At 38.4% G+C, this 24607-nt stretch overlaps 2 protein-coding genes across 2 annotated transcripts in view; one reads left to right on the top strand and one right to left on the bottom strand.

Annotated features, from left to right (window-relative positions):
* snu13a (SNU13 homolog, small nuclear ribonucleoprotein a (U4/U6.U5)) overlaps positions 1-5151 on the top strand; it is a 7953-nt gene extending 2802 nt beyond the window's left edge. The window contains exons 2-3 of the mRNA XM_073843725.1: positions 4250-4370; positions 4445-5151. Of these exons, the coding sequence (XP_073699826.1) occupies positions 4250-4370; positions 4445-4707 (384 nt within the window). The 3' untranslated portion in view covers positions 4708-5151. The remainder of the gene's footprint in view (positions 1-4249; positions 4371-4444) is intronic.
* An 820-nt stretch (positions 5152-5971) lies between these two features.
* Positions 5972-22775, bottom strand: LOC141337935 (kelch-like protein 24). Its single transcript, XM_073843512.1, has 11 exons — positions 22685-22775; positions 21725-22011; positions 19701-20027; positions 16713-16856; positions 13102-13288; positions 11198-11344; positions 10938-11066; positions 10422-10598; positions 9471-9617; positions 9224-9389; positions 5972-7085 (listed from the first exon to the last, which is right to left on the bottom strand). Exons 2-11 carry the CDS (start codon positions 21992-21994, stop codon positions 6914-6916), a joined length of 1866 nt encoding a protein of 621 aa, XP_073699613.1. The 5' UTR covers positions 21995-22011; positions 22685-22775; the 3' UTR covers positions 5972-6913.
* Positions 22776-24607: the final 1832 nt, after the last annotated feature.

The following is a 24607-nucleotide window of genomic DNA, read 5'->3' as shown; positions in this document are numbered from 1 at the left end:
CTCCCTGTTGCGCAACAACAGACACCCATTAGACCCATATCGTGGTCTAAACCAATCAGAGATGAAGGACAGATCCCGCGCCCCCTCTGATTGGCCGTGGTCCAGATATTCCTGTACGTGTGTGTATGTTTGAAAATGCACGTGATGCAGTCAGGATGTCTCTACATTGTCAAGCGTTTACAATGCCTCCTCCGCAAAAACACGGACTGGATCGCGGACTCAATTCATAAAAACCGAATTTACTATGGCGCGGAATGACACGTAATACGTTGATTTCTGGATTGATAAATCAAAAGTTGATCTGTCACTTAATTCAAATCGCGATATGGACTAGTGTCTATGAAAACTGAAAGGCAAAAAGACAGTTTAAAATGAATCCTGCATGTTCCGTTTCCCTCTATGTATTAATGGTGGAGACGTGTATTTTTTTTTTTAACTACACGCGTATAGGCTACTGAAGCACGTGTGACGCTCCCGCTAAATTTTGGCATTTGCATCACACATGAACAGATAAACTCAATCTCCAAACCTACTGTGTCACTTTTACCGTTTCATTTGAGAAAGCATCACATCATACTGTACACACAGACTTCACGGCAATCTGTCAAAATAAAAGTACGGTTTAACATGAAACAGAACAATATTAGCCATGTATTACTTTTGTACAGTATAATGTAGGTGTTTATATATTCCTATTTATAAATCATATATATGTTTGCCAAAAATGTTTATTTTTCATTTGATTAAAAATAAATAAATGTTTATGCTTTCATTTGATTAAGAGAAAAATTAAAACAAGAATTAAAAAAAAAAAAAATTGTAGAGCCCTATTGTTCAAAATGTTAAAATAGAGAGTTTTGACCTTATTTTTTCACTGAAATGTTTTCGTTATTACACAAAGTAGGGTAAAGTACTGGGGAAAAAAATATGCTTCAAATAAATAACTTTATATTGACCAGATTGTTAGTTAATCATTTACAAGTCAATATTGCCTATATGGACAGGGATTAAGAAATAAATAAAAAAAAAAAGTAAAAAAAAAAAAGTGAACTTGTAAAACTACGGTGCAAAATGTGATGCGGTTGAAATTTGGGTGCACCTAACTTTTGTGCTGGTGCACCTAAGAAAAAAAGTTAGGCGCACCAGTGCAACCAGTGCAAAAAGTTAGTCTAGAGCCCTGTGTAAAGCTACGATTTTCTAGGCTGATAAGATTAGGAACTACACTCCCGTTCCAGCGTAATAGTCAAGGAAGTTTGCTGCCATAATATGGACGCAGCAGGCGCAGTAATCTCACGCATCGCCTGAAATTAGTTCCTAGCTAGGTAACTTTCAACGAGGAAGGCTCCCTGTGCATGCAGTTGGTCACGTTGTGCTGCGTGATATTATTGCGCCTGCTTCGGCCATGTTACAGCAGCAAACTTCCTTGACTTCTTATCGACCTAGAAAATCGCAATATAACTGCAGAAGAGTCAAGTTCTAAATGGGACAAATACCGAAACTCGTTGGTCATTTTTGAACGCGATGCTATTGGTCTCATAGGATTCAATGATCTATGCTAAGCTATGCTAAAAGTGATATTGCCAGAACAGGAGAACAGCTAAATGGATTTAAAAACTGTAAAAAAAAAAAAAAAATCAACTTATTAACTTGTTGGGGTTGGAGAATTAGCCTATTTCCAAAAAAAAAAAAGAGGAGTGTTCCTTTAAGTTAAATCATCTTAAAACTACAAGTCGTTTTGAACTTATTACAATAAAGATTAGTTGATTTAACTTGTGAGTTTAAATGACTTACGTTGATTTAACTTCACATTTTAAGGCAGCTGCTAAACTTTTTTTGCTAAACCAGTTTTTAAGTTGAAACTGGTGAAAACTTTTTACAGTGTACATTCAAATTTAAATACCTACTTTAAATGCCTATTTAAGTACCTACTGAAGCAGGACATGATTTTGGAGGCAGCTATGGTGTGTAGTAGTGATTATTGAGGTCCACATCCGTCTGCCTTCAATGCTCCAATTCCTCCGGGAGGCGGGAGTGCTGATGTACAGAATCGATATCGGAGTGAAGAGGTTAGGAGAACGTTCTGGGAACCTTCAGAGAACTTTCAGGGAACCTTCTAGGAACATTAATACAACGTTCCCTATTGGTTAGCAGGGAAAGTTTTCTTAACGTAAATAGAACGTTCCCTTTAGGTTAGGGGAATGTTCTTGGAACCTACTGGGAACATTCTGGGAACGTTCCCGGAATATTCCCCCTAACCTAAAGTGAAAGTTCCTGGAATGTTCCCAGAACGTTACTGTAACCAAAAGGGAACGTTCTATTTACGTTAAGAAATCTTTCCTGGCTTACCAATAGGGAATGTTCTTGGGAACATTCAGGGAACCAAAAGCTAACGTTCCCAGAACGTTCTGGAAACCAAAAATTGTTAGCTGGGTTCTTCGGTAGAACACAAACAAAGATTTAACTCAAAACGGTGCAGTCTGTTAGTCATATAACGGCAGTCAATGGGCACCAAATCTTTAAAAGTGAAAAAAAAAAAAACATACACAGACAAAATCAAATTAAACCCTGCAACTTTTGACAATACATTGAGGTCTTAAGACACAAAACCATAGTAACCATTGACTGCAATTATATGACTGACAGACTACAACGGTTTGACTTAAAAATCTTCGTTTGTGTTCTACTGAAGAAACAAAGTCACCTACATCTTGGATGCCCTGGTGGTAAGCAGATAAACATCAAATTTTCATTTTTGGGTGAACTACCCCTTAAAGGTTGTATCAGCGATTTCTAGCCTGAAACATAAAGTGTCAATTTCAGCTGACCTTTCTTCACGATCTGCTCGCTGCCTGCCCCATAAATTGTCTGTGAAAAAAACGCGTCTCTCTGGTCAGCCTAGGGTCCGAGATATGCCAAAAAAACAATCGGCATTACCAACCTTTCCACAGATAAACAAACAGTGTTCCAACCAATCAGCGTCAGGGGTTTGGTGTTGTGGACTTTCCTACTGGTGCTGGGATGTGAGGGAGGCGGAGCGAAAGTCCACAACACCAAACCCCTGACGCTGATTGGTAGGGATGGGAATTGATAAGATTTTTACGATTCCAATTCCTTTTTCGATTCTGCTTAACGATTCGATTCTTTATCGATTCCCTTATCGATTCTCATTAAGAAGGAAAGGGACAACAAATTGTTGATTATCATCACCAATGAGAAAATTTATTAAATAATAAAATAAATATTCTTCTGTAAAATTAACAAAATACAACATAAATTATTTTGTGGAAATTCTACAAGAATGTCCAACATTTTCTAATAGAAATTAAAATTCTCCTTTTTAAAAGGATATATATGAACTCAAAAATAGAACTGTCTGCCAGTGACAAATACAATACAGTGTAAAATGCAGCTGAACTGTGCATTTTGCAAATCTGCAACCATCAGCTTGCTATGAAGATTTAACAATTATTTTGCAAAAAAAATAAGCATATCTGCTTTTTCAGGAACGATACGTGATCTTTCTGGACTTATGTGATGGTCATCAAAATGTAATGCATGAGAAGGCGTTCATTTAACGTTAACCGTTACTAACAGCAAGTTTTACACAGCTAATATGATGGCAGTGTTTTTTAGTTAATTAGTTATTAGTTATTAAATATCAGTTTTATTAGCCGAGGAAATAACGTTGTTGCTGCTGCTGCCGCTGCTGGGTTGAGAACTGTTAGTCCGGAGCGGATCGAAAACGCAACATTCTTTTATTGTTATTGCATGCTGTGTGCGCAAATGTTTTAGCATGTTAGTGGTATTTCCTCCCTTTGAGGAAATATCTACGCTGCAAGTATTGCAAGTTGCCCTATTTTCGTCTTTTTTGGTGAAATACAACCAGACTTTTAGCGTTTGTTCCGCTTAGGAGCCATGCTTATTATTGTTGAGTGGGCGTAAGCTACGCAACGTGCATACGTTACGCAAAGCGCGTGATGACGTCATTCGTGCCCACTGGAATCGTTAAGGGAATCGTTTGCAAATTTTGCAAACGATTCAAAGGAATTGAAACGCTGGGAACCGGTTCTCAACAAGAACCGGTTTTCGATTCCCATCCCTACTGATTGGTTGGAACACTGTTTGTTTATGTGTGTTTATATGTTTTAGGCTAGAAATCGCTGATACAACCTTTAAGGTTTTGATCCACTTCAAATGTTGATTACTATGGTTTGTATTGGCTTTGACTTCCAATGCCGTTCTCTTCCAGGCTGAATCAGAAGTGAATCCTAAAGCTTATCCTCTGGCTGATGCCACTCTCGCCAAAACCATCCTAGACCTGGTCCAACAAGCGGCCAATTATAAACAACTGAGAAAAGGAGCCAATGAAGGTAGTTAAACACACTAGAAACTCATTGCACATGCTTGGGATGTGACTTAATGTTTTCTTGTGGATTTGTTTCAGCCACTAAAACGCTGAACCGTGGTATCGCGGAGTTCATAGTGATGGCTGCCGACGCTGAACCTCTGGAGATCATCCTTCATCTTCCTCTGCTGTGCGAGGACAAGAACGTCCCGTACGTGTTTGTACGCTCCAAGCAGGCCTTGGGGCGAGCGTGCGGGGTGTCCCGACCCGTCATCGCCACCTCGGTCACCATTAAGGAAGGCTCTCAGCTCAGGCCTCAGATTCAGTCGGTTCAGATGGCCATCGAGAGACTGCTGGTCTGAGAACTTTTTGGCACATTTTTTTCCTCCTCGTTTGTTATTTACCATATCAGTTTTAATTCTTGATTATGATTTGTCTATGTGTGTTGTCTCATTTTGCCATTGGATGAGCACATGTACATTTATATAAACAGAAAGTGTTTTTGTATTTTATTTTATTTTTTGTTTAACTATGAAATTTAATTTAGTTTGAAATGGTAGAATATTTAAAACAATAGTTATGAAGTTCTATATAGCGATCATTGTACAGACTTGTAATAAAACAGAAACTCCAGGATACATAATGTTCTGCATCCCTATTTGTATACAGTTTGCTGGTGATTATATAACAAACAATTATATATAACTTTTTTTTTAAATTATTTAATATTGTCATTTTAAAGGCAAGCTGATTTGCTGGTTGAGAAACATTTCTGATTATCAATGATAAAAATAGTTGCTGCTTAATATTTATTGTGATTTTTTTTATTCCTACTTCGAATTACGAATAATATTTAGAATTTTACATTCATATACCAGTCAAAAGTTTTTGAATAGTAAATTTTTTTTATTTGATCCAAATAAGATCAAAACAATAAAATCTTGAAATATTTTTACTATTTAATGTCACTATTTTCTATTTAAATATATTTTAAAATGTCATTTACTCAGGTGATTTCAAAGCTACATTTTTAGCATCATTACTCCAGTCACATGATCCTTCAGAAATCATTCGAATATTCAGATCAATTTAAAGCATCCTTGCTACATAAAAGTATTATTTCCATAATTTAATTTAGTGTTAAGATCTGATAAAAACTTTTTCACATAAATGCTTATCTTTGGATCTTTCTGTTCATCAAAGAATCCTGACAAAATGTACTCAACTGTTTTAAATATAGATAATAATACTACAAATGTTTCTTTAACAGTGAATAAGCCTATTAGAATGATTTCTGAAGGATCATGTGACATTGAAGACTGAAGTAATGATGCTGAAAATGTATATTAAATCACAGGAATAAATTGCTTTTTAAAAAATATTAAAATAGAAAGCAGTTATTTTAAATAGTAAAAAAATATTTCACAATATTACTGCTTTTGCTGTATTTTGGATCGAATAAATGCAGGCTTGGTGAGCGAAAGAGACTTTTAAAAACATTACTGTTCAAAAACTTTTGACTGAAAGTGTATTTATGTATACACTGCATATATGTTCTGTGTTTAACCCAAAGTCTGAACTAAAAACGTCCTAATTTAAGACAACCAAACAAATAATGAGTCAAGAGATGGCAAAATTGCAGCTGTAATTCAGGTTCGTTCATCAAACTATGGACGATCAAGCTGAACACGTTGCATTGTGGGATACAGTACCCAGTGCATTGTGCTCTGCTGTATACTACACATTTTGGCAAATGTAGAAGGTAAAAGGTATACATACGTACTGTACACAATACAAAGACTAATTACGGTTTTAAAGGAATAGTTCAGCCTAAATGAAAATTCTCTCATGATTTACTCAACCTCAGGTTCCAAACCTGTAAGACTTTCTTTCATCGGCTAAAGACGAAAAAAATTTATTTAAAAAAACAATCAAACAGTTGCTGGCTCCCATTGACGTCTAGTATTTTTTTTCTCTCAATATATTTTGTCTTTAACGGATGAAAGAAACAACTTTGAGAACAACTTGAGAAGGACATTCATTTTTGGGCGAACCATCCCTTTAATGAAATTCAGTGACCATGTTTCAGTGTAGCTGCGCTAGTTACTTCACAAATCTCTCGGTACAACAAAAAACTTCTAATAAATACAACAACAAAAATCACCATACAAAAAGTACAAAACGTTTCACTACAACACTGTTAGAAAACAAGTACTTATATAAGTCACAATCATGAGGTGCTCAGCGCATGGAAGGACTGTACGTCTCTTGAACATCACATTGAACTGATACTGTGGAGACACTGGGATGGCAGCACACATGAGCTCACACACACAAACAGATTTACAATCACCACAGATACCATCAATCCATCCAGCCCCACACCGTGGCAGTGGGTTGGACTGGAGAAAGCACAGCTTATGACATGAGTATTTTCTGAAGACCCTCCAGCATTTGGGTCGGACCTTTTCCCTTCCTTAAACGGCCCTCGTGGAGCCGGGCGCTCTGAAAGCTGCCCCCTGGCGTTCAGTACTGGCCGGCAGTGATGCAGGTGGTGCCTCGGTGCCCTCAGTCCACGGGAAACTCTGTCTCCAAGGCAGTGCCAGGACGGCTGCCCGCATGAGTGTCCTTCCTGAGCTGCAGGGAGACGCAGCTCAGCCAGCTGCGGCTGGTAGGCATTTCTCCAACGATCTCCCAGCTGTCCGATTCCTCACAGTATCGCTCTATAGTGTCATGATACCTGCAGTGGAAGACAGTTTGGTCAGAAACACCTAACAGGACTTCCGACATAGGGTGTGTTCACACTTGTAGTTCGGTTGATTTGGTCTGGACCAAAAAGGAAAATGATACATTTGGTCCTAGTTCGCTTAGCGTTCACACTTGCATTTTTTACAGCGTACCTAAAGATACCGAAAGGCATAGTAATACATTCACAACCTGATTGGTTGGGTTAAATTACCTATATTTCGTGACGGAACTCACCAAGCACTCCATACAAAAGGAAAAGTCACGTACGACTTAAAGCCGCTTCAAGTCAAACGCACAAAATGCCGTCTGCTAGATTAAGCGTGCTCATTGTTGCGTGTATATGATTGTATTTTCACCCCAAATAGCTCATAAAAGGCAATTTACCTCCTCGTTGCTCAATGTTTGCCCTCTGCTCATTTTGTTTTGGATACTAACTAACAGAGCAATCGCACCAGAGTTCGTTTGGAAGCGGTCCGAGACCCATTTTTTTAACGGCCTTGGTCCACGTTCAAGCTTACTCAAACAAACTGCACTAACAGAGCAATCGCACCAAAGTTCGTTTAGAAGTGGACCGAGATCTATCTTTTTAGTAGTCTTGGTCCACTTGTTTGGTTTGCACCAGGGTTCGGATGGCAGCGTTCACACTTACTCAAACGAACCACATTAACAGAGCAATCGCACCAATGTTCGTTTGGAAGCGGACTGAGACCCATCTTTTTAGCAGTCTTGGTCCGCTTGTTTGGGACGCACCACATTTCGGATGGCAGCGTTCACACTTTCTCAAATGAACCGCATTAACAGAGCAATTGCACCAGAATTAGTTTAAAAGTGGACCGAAACCTATCTTTTTAGTTATCTTGGTTCACTTGTTTGGTGCGCACAAGGGTTTGAATGGCAGTGTTCACACTTACTAAAAGGCACCAAAGTTTGTTTGGAAGTGGACCAAGACCCATCTTTTTAGCAGTCTAAAAGCGTTGGTGTGCACCGGGGTATCAAAGCCGTGATTACCTAAAGGAGGTGCTCTGAGTTCGGTTGCACTCGAACTGTGGAGTGGTTCGCATGAATATGAAAGCAACATGGACTTGAGTGCGCACTTGTTAAGGATGTAAAGTAACCTGCGCATGTGTTTTAGACGATTACAAAATGTATTGTATGTCATTACTTCCTGTTTTTGGTTCTTGTTGCATCCATATCTCATTCGAAGCGCACCAGAGTTTGTTTGGAAGTATTTTAGCACTCCGCTTGTTTGGTGTGCAAAGCTACTGTTTGCAGGCGGCAGAAAGCAGTCTAAATGCAACACACATACGGTAAACCCAAGTGTTGTTTGCTCTGCTGAACATAATATAACGAAAATTAATAAAAAACACAACTTATTGACCCGTGTTCTGTTTTCTATCACGTGCTGTGCACATTTGTGATGATGTAATTTGAACGCAAATGCAGAATTAAGTTGAGTGTGAAACCAGACCAATGCTGGGGGGCATTAGGAACAAGAGCGCTCGGGACCGGACTGCATAAAATGAACCCAGTGTAAAAGCTACCTTACTCAAATGAATCGCACTAACAGCAATCGTACCAGGGTTTGTCTGGAAGCCAACCGAGACCCATCTTTTTAGCGGTCTTGGTCCACTTATTTGGTCCGCACCAGGGTTCGGATGGAAGTGTTCACACTTACTCAAACAAACCATACTAAGAGAGCAATCGCACCAAAGTTTGTTTGGAATCAGACTGAGTCTTGGTTCACTTGTTTGGTCCACACCAGGGTTCGGATGGCAGCGTTCACACTTACTTAAACAGAGTTTGTTTGGAAGCGGAGTGAAACAGCTAAAAAGATGGGTCTCGGTCCGCTTCCAAACAAACTCTGTAACTAACAGAGCAATTGCACCAGAGTTAGTTTGGAAGCGGACTTAGAACCATCTTTTTAGCAGCCTTGGTCCACTTGATTGGTGTGCACCAGGGTTCGGATGGCTGCATTCACACTTTTCTCAAATAAACCGCACTTACAGAGCAATCGCAACAGAGTTCGTTTTAATCTAAACGAACATGACAAGTGTGAACATACCCTTAGATAGCAGAATTTGGGAAAAAATTCTAAATGAATTCATAGGGCCCAAGTGTAGTATCTCTCACCTGTCCCATCCCTCCTCTCCTCCTAAAACGTAAATCTTTCCATCCACCACTGCCACGCCAGGTCGATAGCGTCTTTCCTTCATGGGAGCACACATGGTCCACTTGTTGGTCTTGGGGTCGTAGCACTCCACCTTATCTGTGTTCTCGGTGGATGCATGCCAGCCGCCTAACCGCAGAGGAAAAACTGTGATTCACCGCTCTACATGATAAGACTCAAATGGCTAAAGAAAAAAGCCTCCATATTCACCTATGACATATATCTTGCCCTTTAGGATGCAGGCAGCAGATCCAGAGCGAGCAATCTGCATGGGCGCCACCTCAGTCCACACGCATGTTTTAGGGTTGTACACCTGAGCCAAGTTTGTGCCGTCGCCATCTTCTAAAACAGCACCTCCTATGGTTTCAAAAGGGAATATTACACAGTCCTTGAAAAAAAACTATTTCTGCTGATTTGCAAAAAGAACAAATATTACCTCAGTTGATGATGCAGAGTTTAAAAAAAATGTGATCACTGACCACAAAACCCAGTCATAACTGAGATTTATACATCAATTTATCAGATTAGCTTTCAGATGATGTATAGTTTGTTAGGATGGGACAATATTTGGCCGAGATACACCTTTTTGAAAATGTGGAATCTGAGGATTTAAAAAAAATAAAAAAATCCAAATATTCAGAAAATCGCCTTTAAAGTTGTCCCAAGTTCTTAGCAATGCATATTACTAATCAAAAATTATGTTTTTATATAATTACGTTAGGAAATTCTATAAAAAAAAAAATGTTGTAGCAATAGCCAACAACACATTTTATGGTTCAAAATGACCATTTTTTCTTTTATGCCAAAGATCATTAGGATATTAAGTAAAGATCATGTTCCATAAAGATACTGTATTTTGTAAATTTCCTACCCTAAATATATCAAAACTTAAATTTTGAATAGGAATATGCATTGCCGAGAATTTCATTTGGACAACTTTAAAGGCGATTTTCTCAATATTTCAATTTTTTGCACCCTCAGATTCCAGATTTTCAAATAGTTGTATCTCAGTCAAATATTGTCCTAATACATTAATCACCCTTGTGACTGGTTTTGTGGTCCAGGTACATTATTTTCTGTAATAAACAACCTGGAATATTCTAGAATCAATTGTTCATTCTACAACAGTATCTGGAGCTTATGTTGGAGCAAACTTGTTACCTGTCACATAAAGTAATCCATCCAGCGCCACCACAGCTGGACTGGTGACGGCCATCTTGACCGATTCCATAAACTGCCACGTGTTTGTCTGTGGATTATAACACTCAACAGAGTCCAGACGAGAACGGCCTTCCCAGCCGCCCACAGCAAACACATATCCATCCAGCATCACCAACCCTGAAAAACAGAACAACACTCTTGTAGATTCTTGTTCATTTTTAATTTTTGAATCAAGAGGGTCATGTTTGTTTCCAAACAATGGTAAGAAATAGGGTCGGCTGAAATGCTGCTTTCCTTCCCAAGTTGGATGTGGGATATTCTGACCATGAAAGCATTCGGAAAATGGTGTGGAGATAAAAAAAAAAATGGCACTGCTAACATTAGCTCTGCAAATTCAAAAAAAAGAATTGTTGGAACCTGGAAACATTTGCTAAATAGTTTTGAACTCCGACTCATCGGAAACCCATTTTTTTGGAGCTAAATGGAACACATTTGAACAAATTCGGTGGCCCTTACCCAGTTCTGATCTAGCCACATTCATGGGTGCCATCTCTGACCAGGAGTCAAAACATGGGTCATAGCGCCACATCTCTCTACTGGCCGAGCCATCTGGAAACTCACCGCCAGCCAAATACAGCATGGAGCCTGAATGAACATACGCAATTCAGTTGGTCCAGGGTCACATATAATATACCACCCAGCCCTAGTTATCAACTAAAAAACATCATTGAGCAACTGACTCAGGAAGTTGAATGTCACATCCTTAACACACTCACCAGAAACGACTAAGCCGTGTTTGCTGACAGCGAAGGGCAGGCAGGCCAGACTCTTCCACTGGCTGTTGAGGGGATCGAAACTCTCCACGCTGCGCAGCACAACCTTATCATCCTCTCCGCCAACAGTCACAATCACCTCAGCTGTGCCTGACAGAGACAAAAACACACCAGCCACTGCATGATTACTGTACTTGTTTCAGATGATGCACCTCATGATGTTGGTTGAGAAAATGTCATAAGCAAATTTAACAGTTCTGACATTTACTACAGAACAGGGTTATCGCTAACAGTTCACAAAGTTTCTATGACTATTTTAAATGTGGAAAGTAGTAATAACAGTACAAGTGCAGTATGGAGGACCTCAAGGCTCAGTACTAGGGCCAATGCTTTTTACGCTTTACATGTTACCCTTGTGAGATATCATCAGGAAACATGGTGTTAGTTGTCACTGTTATGCTGATGATACTCAGCTCTATATTTCTTTGCAGCCCGGCGAAACATACCAATTTGAAAAACAAACGGAATGCATAGTTGATATAAAAACTGGATGACGAGTAACTTCTTATTGCTAAATTCTGAAAAAACAGAGGTGTTAATTATTGGTACTAAAACCTCTGCATGTAATAACCTACAACACTTTCTAATACTCAATGGCTGCTTTGTCAATTCTTCATCATCACTTAGGAACCTAGGTGTGCTTTTTGATACCAATCTTTCGTTTGCAAAACTGCATTTTTCCATCTCAAAAACATATCAAAATTACGACCTATGCTCTCGATGTCAAATGCAGAAACGTTAATTCATGCGTTCATGACCTCAAGGATAGATTATTGTAATGCTTTATTGGGTGGTTGTTCTGCTCGCTTAATAAATAAACAAACAAACTCCAGCTGGTCCAAAATGCAGCAGCTAGAGTTCTTACTAGAACCAGAAAGTATGACCATATTAGCCCGTTCTGTCAACACTGCACTGGTTTCCTATTGAACAGTATAGATTTTAAAATCTTGCTAATTACCTATGAAGCCCTCAATGGTTTAGCTCCTCAGTACTTGAGCGAACTCTTACCACATTATAGTCACTCACGTCTGCTGCGTTCTCAAAACTTTGGCAATTTGATAATACCTCGAATATAAAAATCAATTGTGGGCGGAAGATCATTTTCTTATTTAGCACCTAAACTCTGGAATAATCTACCTAACACTGTTCGGGAGGCAGAATCTACCTAACACTGTTCGGGAGGCAGACACATCTCTTAAACCTGGCCTAGACTCAACACATTACAACATTTCTATAATCCAAATCCTTTAAAGGATTGTTAGGCTGCATTAATTAGGTCAACCGGAAACAGGAACACTTCCCATAACACCTGATGTACTTGTTGCATCGTAAGAAGAATGGCATCTACGCTAATATTAATCTGTTTCATTCTTATTCTGAGGTCACTGTAGCCACCAGATCCAGTCTGTATCCAAATCAGATGGTCACTGCAGTGCCCCGGATCCAGTCTGTACCCAGCCCAGATAGTGGATCAACACCTAGAGATGACCTCTACAGCCCTGAATGTCAGCAGAGACCACATCCACTAGATGAGCCCCAGAGAAGGATCATCAGTGAAGAACTCCTCACTTAGGTGGCCGTTGGCTCAAGACAACTGGAACCAGATGAATTCTTTGCAAATCTGGCTTTGCTGCAACATGGAAGTTTTGCACAATTTACACTATTGTCCTATTTAATACTGTAAAGATGCTTTGACAACTCGTTAAAAGCGCGGTATAAATATGATTGATTGCGTCAAAACTTGACTGACTTTGGGTGACTAACTCCATTCAGTAACTTAGCTATGACAAAAAAAATCCAAAATTAAGAAGCTGTTGTAACAGGACAGGTTAAGAAACTGCGGTCACCTGTTGCGCGTCGAGGTCGTGCTCGAGGGCTGTACAGCTCTCCTCTGCGATCCTGCAGCAGTAAATAGTCCTTGGCTTCAGAGATCAGCTTCTGGCACTTGAGCGACTCCTTCACAACATCCAGAGTCTCGATGACGTCATGAATGTAGTACGGACTGATTAGAGGCAGCCTGATGTGCTCCAGAACCTAGTGATGAGAGAAACTTTAAATCAGTTGAACCAACTGCTGCGCAAAATCACTCACTGTATCGTCTGTTTCAGTGACTAACACATTAGAGAACGGTAACCACTGTAGCACAAAAGAAGATTACAATTAAAATGTTAGAGGGTTGCAGCTGTGAAATTAGTAGGAAGAGTAGAGGCCTTTGCTTTGAAACACCCTTATTCCACTCTCTTACATAGTTTGAAAACTGTCGTGGCTTTGTTAGCCATAACATTTTTGGCAAGGTTTTTCCAGAGATTTTTAGTCCGGCTTTAAAGAAACTGCTCTTCCTCCACCTTTCATTGACTTCTTTACACACTTGGGCTTCAGTCTTTCCTTAGTTTGACGGTAAACAAAATGTTTAACTTGCTCTCATCACTACAGTGAACTTTGGTCCAGTTCTCCTCTGTCCACACAACATGCTTCTCAGAAAAAGGCGAGCCTAGCCTTTCGATTCTCTCTTCTGATGATGAGAGGTTTGGTCACTGCAGAGTGCACTTTCAGTCTGACTTCTCTAAACCCCTTAGCATTCCTGTCAAACTTAACACAATGCAAAACGTTCTGCAGGTGGAACATTGGAACGCTAATGGGTTAAACATGCAGATTAAGACAGATCCTTACACTAGCAAGCAATTCCAGTTGCAGTGTTGAACCGATTCCCCATTGAGAGTCTCTGCATGTATGTATTTGTTAGGAATGGCCGATATCTTATCGTTTGCGATATATTATTCCCACGATAATAATGATAAAGACTATTTCTGCGTGAGACCGTGCGGAGTGATATGGCAGAAGGCGGGCATAAAAATTGAGGAGGAGTAAGGTATAGTGCTAAACGAGGAGCTCCTCCTACGATCTGGAACTGATTTGGTCAGGGCTGTAAAGTGTGACAAAAAAGGGTCGTCTTTTTGGCCTCCATCTGGACAACCTCCTGTCGAAGGGTTTTTAGCAAAGACTTTATAGGAAGACTTTGCACTCCTATTACTTATGAACGGGAGAAAGTGCCACACCCAATATGGCGAATAGGCCCTGCCTTCTAAATGAAAGAGCCAATCCTTGATCAGAAAGTCATCTCTGGTTTAGCATCAAAAACAAACCTTTTTCTAACAGTATGTGAACATTAGAAACAAGCTTTATGAGACTGTTGTCAGATTTCATTGGTGTTTTCACATATGAAATTTAATCGCAAGCTTAGTGAAAAGTTTTGAAGAATTTGAATGGCTTCCCTATTCAAAGAGATAAGTGCTGCACTTGCATGCCCCAGCGGTGTTTCAAAGATGGCGGCCAAGTGAAATAACTTGTCTTGAAAGTACTTTGTTTTTAGTCACATTAGAGTTAGTCTCGCGTTGCCAGACCTTCAGACTGACGGCTGAAGGTCTGGAATTCATGGCAGCTTTCATTGGCCACGGCCCGCCCATAAGGCCGTTTGACCGACATGTCAAACAACCAATCACAATTCGTTTCGTTCAGCGTCACGTTTCGGGGCGTGGAAATGCCCCCACAACAACAGACTGGCATGCAACAAGTCAGTCATTGAAATAACCAGCATTGAAAGTTCACAAAGAAGAGAGAGAACAAGCAGTAAGTCAGTAATTTGTTTGCGAACGTCGCAAATGTGTATAACAACAACGGCGTCTGCATTAGCATCTTTTAGCAAAACACGAGTAAATCAGTCTGCGCTTTGTTTCCCGGCGGACCGAAAATAAATCCGATCAAATTCAACTAATCAGATGACAACTTTGACATTCCTGAAGTGTTTCCAGTTAAGTGTACCATATGCATCAGACGTTTAGCCAACGTTCCGTGGGCGTGATGTCTGAGGCTGAGACTACATTAGAGTGGCCCGCCATCTTGCGACCTCAGTGAAAATTGGAGGAATGCTGCCTGTTAAATAGGATTTGTCATCTCAGAATACAATTAATTCATGAAATATGCTTTAAAAAAACAGCCCTTCTTCTTAGGATGACTTCAAATAGGACCTTGTAATTTAAGAAACTGTAGGTTGTTCTCTAAATTTGATCTCGACTGTATGCATCTACAGTATGTGTGAGTGTGTGTACGCATATATACAATGTGTGTGTGTGTGTGTGTGTGTGTGTTATTTTAGTAAAACGTGGGGTTCTCTTTGGTTTGTTTTATGGAGAGCCTGGTTAATCAGGCCAATATGAACTTTTCCTTTTTATTGTACAAATGTGTCATTAAAAATGTCTACAAATTTAAATGAAAACTAAATTAACTTAATTAAACTTTCATTTCAGTTTCAGTGAAAAATATGTTTTAGTGCATGATACAACACAGCATATACTCAACAGAATACTGTATAACATAATACAATGCGTTTGACTTCATTTTCCATTTCTTATGTGACAAATTAAGCAGACACAACACAAATAGCACAAAACCTGATAAAACTGCATCAAATAACCCATTTAACTTTGATATGCAAATCATGTATCTTCAGAACATTTAGATAAAACCACTCAACTCATATGAAGTACTTTTACTGCGCGTTTGTGATTTTTTCACGAAGGGACCGAAATCTCTCAAGTTTCATTATATATTTGTGTTTTAAAGATGAAGAAATTCTTTTGAGTTTGAACCTACATGAAAGTGAATTTTAATTTCAGGGTGAACTATCCCTTAATACCAAATTATGAGTCATAGTGATAATGACACTCGTTTTAGCAAATGCTACCAATTACAACTTAAAATCAATCCAGTTCATTCAGGATTGCTTTACGTTCCCATGAGATATGCAATGCGCTTTTCTCAAGAGCTGTAATTAAAGTCCAGTCTTTAAATAACTGCATAGCAACAATGAAATGTAAACACAGCAATACGACCCCATCCAATCAGGGCTAGATTTACGTTTCTCACACATCCCTGTGAAGTGAATATTCTCTTCATAATCATAGCCTGTAACAAGCATGTGACCTTTCACAGACTTAGTTCATCAAAACACATAAAGGCGGCTAATCCCAGACATCTGCTGGAGCTCCATCACCACCCGCTCTACTGAGATCATAATACAAACCTTCCTTGGTAACACGATATACGTGGAGCTTGCTAACAGAGTGTCTAACCAGGAGTAACACAATAAAATGATAAGAAAAATGTTATTTAGACTATTACAATTTTTTTTAATCGTAAAATAAACAAGAATAAACAATCAGCTATTTTATTTCAACTGTGGGAAGACGTCAATAACACAACATTTTTCAAGTTTGAGTCCACCAACGTTAATCCACTCTCTTCAGAGTTTGGCGTCACATCAGGTCTCAAACTTTCATGTGAGACCACAGCATTACTAAAAAGGAGAAGAGCCCACCAATAGATAATTAGAATAGAGAATTAGAGTTAGTTGGGTCTCTTTCTAAAAACATGTATATGTTAACACGGTTTTATGACTGACCTTCTCAAAGCTCTGTCTGCGTGAGGCGTTCTTCTCCAGCCAGACAACGGCCGCCTCAAACACCGTCTCCTCTTTTGGCACATTCAGATGGTCACTGGAAATGATCTCAGTCAGTTTATCGGCACAAAGAGACAGAAACTCCTCCTGTTGAGGTGAAACAGAAGACAAATCAGGCATAAATTCAAAAGCTCTTGTCTACTTAAACGGCTAATACAAACAATTTTAGTAGAGGATAGTAGTGTAAAAGTGCTTTATGTGTTAGAATATAAGTTATTTCCACCACTTTCAGCCATTAAGAGGGTAATTTCAAACTTATCTCTGTCAATGCAAAAAAAAAAAAGTATTTTCTGAAATCTGAGCTACATGCCTACAGAGGAAAAGAGCTGTTGCATATCTTCGCCAAAAATGTAAACACTCATGGATCAATTTTGATTTTGGCGCCACAGATCTGGGCAGTTATACAACTATGTGAAAGCATTCGTCGGCATTCTTTCCAAGAACCACCCCTTTTTTCCCAAAACCTGCAGAGGCACCACTGTACAGTTAAATCTGATATGACCAGAGGACACATAAAGGAGAAGTTCACAATTTCCTGATAATTTACTCAGCCCCATGTCATTCAAGATGTTCTTGTCTTTCTTTCTTCAGTCGTACAGAAATTATGATTTTTGAGGAAAACGTTTCAGGATTTTTCTCCATATAGTGAACTTCAATGGTCCCGGCGAGTTCAACTTCCAAAATGCAGCTTCAATGCAGCTTCAAAGGGCTCTAAATGATCCCAGCCAAGGGATAAGGGTCTCATCTAGCAAAATGATCTGTCATTTTCTAAGAAAATACAAATTTATATACTTTTTAACCACAAATGCTTGTGCTCACGCATGTGTGACATAGGCGGAAACACTGACCCAGTGTTTACAAGCAAACATGCAAAGAAAGCCAAGTGCCCTTGGCTGATTTTGAAGTTGAAGGAGACCCAATCCTTTTTATACCAAGTACAAAGATAAAAAAAAACTACCACGCATGACCTTTCCAAAGTGATCAGCAATGCTTAAAGACATCGCAGAGCTGGTGCAAGATGAGAATTTGTGGTTAAAAAGTATATAAATTTTTCTTTTTCTTTTTTGTAAAATGACCAATCGTTTTGCTAGATAAGACCTTTATTCCTTGGCTGAGATTGTGTAGAGCCCTTTGAAGCTGCATTGAAACTGCAATTTGGACCTTCAACCCGTTAGCCACCATTGAAGTCCACTATATGGAGAGAAATCCTAGAAAGTTTCTGATCAAAGAAAGATATGAAGATTGTGGATGACAAGGGGTAAGTAAATCAACAAGAAATTTTTATTCTGAAAGTGAACTACTCCTTTAATTGAGTGGCATCAGGAAATGGGCCATTAAAGGATTAGTTCACTTCCAGAACAAAAATGTACAGATAATTTACTCATCGCCTTGTTATCCAAGATGTTCATGTCTTTCTTTCTTCAGTTGTAAAGAAATTGTTTTTTTTTTGAGGAAAAGTTTCAGAATATCTCTCCATAGAGTGGACTTGTCAAATGATTTTAAAGTTGGACGAGAAAATGAGATGGGAGTTTTTCGACACCCTGTCTTGAACCGGAGTGCACAGAATACATATGTGCATCACAGAGCTAGACAAAATTAGAATTTGTGGTTAAAAAGTATTGATATTGTAATTTTTTTTTTTTTTTAAATAACCGATCATTTTGCTAGATAAGACCCTTATTCCTTGACTGGGATCATGTAGAGCCCTTTTAAGCTGTGTTGAAACTGCAACCTTTAACACACTGGCCACCATTGAAGTCTACTACATGGAGAAAATTCCTGAAATGTTTCCCTCAAAAACCTTCATTTCTTTGCAGCTGAAAACAGAAAGAAATTAACATCTTGGATGACAAGGGGCTGAGTAAATTTTTTCCTGGAAGTGAACTTCTACTTTAATGGGAACTTGGGGCAAAAATGCCACCAAAATTCAAGATAAAGTACATTAAAAAACACATGCCTGATTCAAGAAAGGGGTCTTAAAAATGGCCTAAGAATATTATTTTACTAACTTAATAATTTTAAGTTAAATTCTGCTTTGTTTGTAGGCTATAATGTCTACTAGAAAATTAAAAATGTAAAAAAAGTAAATATTTTTTAATTGTTGTTTTGTAATTGATTTTTTTTTTTTTTTTTGGAAAAGCAAGACAAAACTGTAAAAAACACATTTTGGCTATTTAATATATGCAACGGTGAAAAAATTTGGCAAAATACACGTGGAAAAACATTTTTGATGAAATCCGAGAGCTTTCCGACCCTGAATAGACAGCAAAGGTCCTACCATGTTCAAAGCCCAAAAAGGTACCAAGAACATTGACAAAATAGTCCATGTGACATCAGTGGTTGAACCTTAAATTTATGAAGACACAAGAATACTTTTTGTGTGCAAAAAAAAACACAAGTTTATTTACAGTCTACCGCCTCGTAGCTTCATAAAATTACGGTCGAACCAGTGTCGCATGGACTATTTTGGCGATGTTCTTGGTACCTTTCTGTGCCTTGACCATAGTAGTACCCTTGCTGTCTAGGGAGGGTCAGAAAGCTCTCGGATTTCATCAAAAAATATCTTAATTTGTGTTCCAAAGATGAACGAAGGTCTAGCGGGTTTGGTACGCGTTCATGATGCCATCGAAGAACATTTTTTGTCTAAATGGTTCCATAAAGAACCTTTAACATCTGAAGAACCTTTCTGTTCTTTGTGGCGAAAGAAGGTTCTTCAGATTATAAAAAAGGTAAGAAAGAGATGGTTCTTTAAAGCCTTTAACTGAATGGTTCTTTGTGGAACCAAAAATGGTTCTTCTACGGTTCTTCTTAATTTGGTTTGTGAAGATAAATGAAGGTCTTACGGGTTTGGAACGACATGAGGGTGAGTAATTAATGACATAATTTCGTTTTTGAGTGAACCATCCCTTTAAAAGCTGCAGTCAAGTTCACCTGTTGGCAAACGGTGCTGAAGTGCTGCTGGATGTACTCCATGCTGCGTCGCTCCAGCTCTCGGCACGAGTGCGCCTCGGCGAAGCAGTGAATCCCCACGCAGTTCATCTCGTCCATCTGTCGCTCCATGAACCTGCAGCAGGCCTCTCGCACCGCCATCACGTCCAGCAGATTTGCGGCTGCCAGGAGCGCCTGCACGTTGGCCTTGGAGATCACCACCTCCGCTGTGTAGGCGTAGCTCACCAGCATGCCAATCATCTGGGGCTCCACTCCGTTGATGGCCACCCGCTCCTGACGAGACTCCATCAGGTCGGTGGAGAACATGGCCTGTGCCAACAAAACATCACAGCTTTAAGGATTGATTTGAGAGTTATTATTGCATAAAGAACAGTTTAAAGGAACACTCCACTTTTTTTGGAAATAGGCAGTAATATCACGCAGCACATGTGGAAACGCTAACTTCATCACACTGGATATTACCTAGCTGGGGACTAATTTCAGGCGCTGCGTGATATTACTGCGCCTGCTTCGGCCATGTTATGGCAGCAAACTTCCTTGACTATTACGGCGGAATGGGAGTGTAGTTCATAAACTTATCGGCCTAGAAAATCGCAGCTTTACATTTTCCGCCGGTCTTAGTACACGATATAACTGCAGAAGAGTCAAGTTTTAAATAGGACAAATATGGAAACTTGTTGGTCATTTTTGAACACGATGCTATTGGTCTAATAGGATTCAATGATCTATGCTGAGCTATGCTAAAAGTGATATCGCCAGAACAGGAGAACGGCTGAATGGATTTCCAAACGGTAAAACTCAACTTATTAACTCGGGGGGAGTTGGAGAATGAGCCTATTTCCAAAAAAATGGAGTGTTCCTTTAATAGTATATTAATAATTTAATAGATACAATAATTGAAGATATTAGCAAAAATCTCAAATTCAGATTTGCCTTTTAGGTTTTGTTGCATTTTAGATTTATATACACTACCAGTCAAAAGTTTTCGAACAGTAAGATTTTTTATGTTTTTAAAAGTCTCACCAAGCCTGCATTTATTTGATTCAAAGTACAGCAAAAACTGTAAAATTCTGTAATATTTTTACCATTTAAAATGCATTTTTAAATGCAATTTATTCTTGTGATTAAAGTTGAATATTCAGCATCAACTCCAGTCTCCAGTGTCACATGATCCTTCAGAAATTATTCTAAATTGCTGACATTTATTATTATTATTTTAAATATTTAAAACAGTTGAGTAGAATTTTTCAGGATTCTTTAATAAATAAATAAAAAAAAGATCCAAAGCTCAGCTTTTTTCTGAAATAAAATTCTTTTGTAACATTAGTATATTATCAAATTATAATATATGATGATTACATTTGTAATGTTACAAAAGATTTCTTTTTCGGATAAATGCTCTTTTTCTGAACTCTATTCATCAAAAATAATAAATAATAATAATAAAATAATAATATTTTTTTTATTATTTTTGAGCAGCAAATCAGAATATTAGAATGATTTCTGAAGGATCATGTGACTGGAGTAAAGATGCTAAAAATTCAGCGTTGAAATCACAGGAATAAATTACATTTTAAAATATGTTCAAATAGAAAACAGTTATTTGAAATGGTAAAAATATTTCAAAACTGTACTGTTTTTGCTGTACTTTGGACCAGATAAATGCAGGCTTGGTGAGCAGAAAAGACTACTTAAAAAAAAAAACACACACAAAAAATCTTACTGTTCAAATACATTTGACTGGTATTTTATTTTATTTTTGAATTACATCCACTGATAGAAAACAGTGTTTCAGGGGTGTTTTTAGGGTTTAAACAAATAGCTTGTACAACAAAGGCTCACTTAATTTAACATTTAATTTTCATTTAACATAGACACAACTCGTTATTTTTTTGTGCCGAATTCTCGGGAAGGGACCTAACCATATTACTTGGGAAAACAAAATTATATTTGATCAAGAACTAATCCTATTAGGCAGAACTTTTGACAGAAACAATGACTATTACCTGAAAATAAGAGCTGAAGGAGGCCAGTACAATGCGGTGACAGGGAAACTCCTGCCCTCCGCAGCACAGAGTCACATCGCAGAAGGCATTATTGAGCCGTAAGCTGTTCAAGCCTTCCAGAACTTTGTTGGGATGCCGCGCTTCCACAAACACATAGTCCTCGCTGTCCAGAGAGGACAATGGGAAACCAGGGTCCTCCACACAGGGAGACGGAGGGAGCGTAGAGGTGGACGGAGAGGTGGCGAGCAGATTCACAGCCATGATTTCCATCTCAACACTCAATCAGGCTGACAAAGCAATAGAGAAGCTCATGAAGATTACACATGATTTCAAGCAGTGTGACATACTACTGCAAGTCATGCAATGCAGTTTCTAAATCTTGTATAATAAATATGCATATGGTTGTTTGACTTCATATCATTTGAAGCGCTGAATGGAATGTTTGTTTTGTAATATTAATGCAAATAGTATGTTAAGAAGAAAACAAATGATAATTGTTATTTTGTCATTATAACAAACTCTACATATTCTAATAACAGCTCAACAGTATTACACATTCTCAAATAAATAATTAAACAGCATATAAATGTAATAAACATTACAACAATCAATGTAAAAATAGTCTATAACAATGTCAGAAAATAAAAATAAATAAATAAACACGCAGAAACAACCTGTCAAATGCAATCAAATGTGAATCCAGATCAAATCATTCCTGTTATAGGTTTACTATAAAGGGATAAAATGATTAATGAAGTTGGTGTGGTGTAAATATAAAGCTTATTAGATATTCAAACGTCAAAAATGTTCTATGATAAAATAAAACATGCAAGGGAGGAGTTGACTAATGCAGTTAGTGTATGTCTGCAATAATCTACAAGCATAATGAGTGATAACAGATCCGGAGTCATTGGAAGCGGTAACGACACACATCCGAAAACAACAGCAGTTTGATCTTACCGAAAAAAATATGTCTGAGTTGATATTCCAGCTCAAAGCCTTCATATCTTCACCTGCAACTGTTTATGAAGAGTCGTGACGCCATGTCTTCTTCTTTAAAAACAGACTTGAGGCGCTGCGGCGCAGGAATGACCAGATGAACCATCAGCGCCACCCATCGATGTGGAGAGCGACTGTTTCAGTAAAGCTAAAACGTTTCGATCGCCCCCACGTGGCTGGTCCCAGTATAAGTCTTAAAACCCGCCCTCCCCATGTAATCTGATGAGACGTGACACAAACTAAATCATGAAATTACACTTTTTTTTCCCCCCCAAAGTAGAAAGTAGATAGGGAAAACAGTTTTTATTAATTCTTTTACATTATTAATGTACTGAAAATCAAATTTCAGACTGAATGCATGCATGCTAGGTGAGAAACTTGACCACATGGCAGATCTGTGGCCATTTTGGGATGAAATTTACCACCTCGTCACGTTTTTGTGACGGGGTGGTAATGGACGTGGTGGTATGGTTCTGCTTACTGTTAGAATGAGAAAATGTGTGAAACTATTCTAATGTAGGATTCTAATATAGTTAGGGTGACCATGCAGGTGTGTTTTGATTAGTGCGCAGCAATGCTTCAAGTCAAATGAACGAACAAACACATGCACATATTTGCATTGCTTCGATCGTTCTCTGTAGATCTCACCTTATTACTTTAATTCTAATCAAGTTTTAATCAGTATTTTCTGTTAACATAACCAGGGGCGCCGCTCGCAATTTTGGGCCCTATGACAAAATATGAGGTTTGGCCCCCCTACCACACAAAAGCAGATCTCTGGGGGCCCCTAAAGTGAGTGGGCCCTTAGAATTGTCCTATGTTTCCCCCCCTTAGCGGCGCCCCTGAACATAACCATGTTTGGTTCAGTTTTTCACTCACTATATCACTCACACACGTGTATCTCTTTCACTCACCATCTCACTCACTATGTCACTTTCTCACAATCTCTTTCACTCACTCATTCACTCACTCACTATCACAGCATTTCACTCTTAACAAGACAGCCCAAAAGGTGCCAACTGAACCAACTGATTGTGAAAGTGGTGTATGATTAACAATGACGTTTATCCTGGGATCATCATGGATACAGATGAAACACATGCCCTTGTGAAATATATGCACAAAATTTAAAACCAGCAGTTCACACAGAGAAACACTTTGTCCATACCACCCCATCACAGTGAACCACCCCGTCACATCGCTTACCACCCCATCACAGGGTCATTTTGTAAAAAGTTTATATAAATAAAATTAAATGTTACTTGATTTAATGTTGTATATGATATTCTTATTGTGTGGACTAATTAAATAAATGCCACTTTATTTGTATTTTTTGAGTGAATTAGTTTTTTCACTACAAACAGTGAGGCCATTGAAATGTCAAATTCATTTTTAAGATAAAAAATTTAACAATTAAACTTTTTTATTAAATTACAGACTATTGATGGTTTGCAAAAAAAGAGACAATTCATTATTAGAAAAAACATAAAATTTAAAAAAATATATTTCATGTTTTACTACTCTAATGGCATACATATCGTCCGTAACGGAAAATAAACGGTCTTTTTTATAGAAAGTTTGTTCTTGTTCTTACTCATATAATTTGAAAGTTGCGTCCCCTTAAATTGCGTCACTACTGTTACCATTTAACAAAACATAGTTTATTTTTAAATAAATATCACACTGATGACATCTATGAAGAAAGGCCCATGATAAGTCCACTGGCTCATTTCAGTTATCAGAATTTTTTCAATTTATCTTGTGATTTCACATGGTACAGCCACTGGTACGACCTACTTTATTGTTAGGGAATTGTAAAAAACGTGAATACAAATGGATTAAACTACTTAATTTAGTGAGTATAACATGATTGACAACATGTGG

This window comes from Garra rufa, chromosome 1 (assembly GCF_049309525.1).
Source record: "Garra rufa chromosome 1, GarRuf1.0, whole genome shotgun sequence".
NCBI classification, from domain to species: Eukaryota; Metazoa; Chordata; class Actinopteri; order Cypriniformes; family Cyprinidae; genus Garra; species Garra rufa.
This window is presented reverse-complemented; position numbering and strand designations above follow the sequence as displayed.

What these genes read in the sequence shown, in the direction of transcription:
- LOC141337935 (XM_073843512.1), bottom strand. Translation starts at nt 21,994, where the DNA reads ATGGAAATCATGGCTGTGAATCTGCTCGCCACCTCTCCGTCCACCTCT. An exon ending in CCTTCAGCTCTTATTTTCAG is followed by an intron (nt 20,028 to 21,724) that starts GTAATAGTCATT and finishes TTGTTGGCACAG; the next exon opens with GCCATGTTCTCCACCGACCT. An exon ending in ACGACCTCGACGCGCAACAG is followed by an intron (nt 11,345 to 13,101) that starts GTGACCGCAGTT and finishes TGTCTCTGTCAG; the next exon opens with GCACAGCTGAGGTGATTGTG.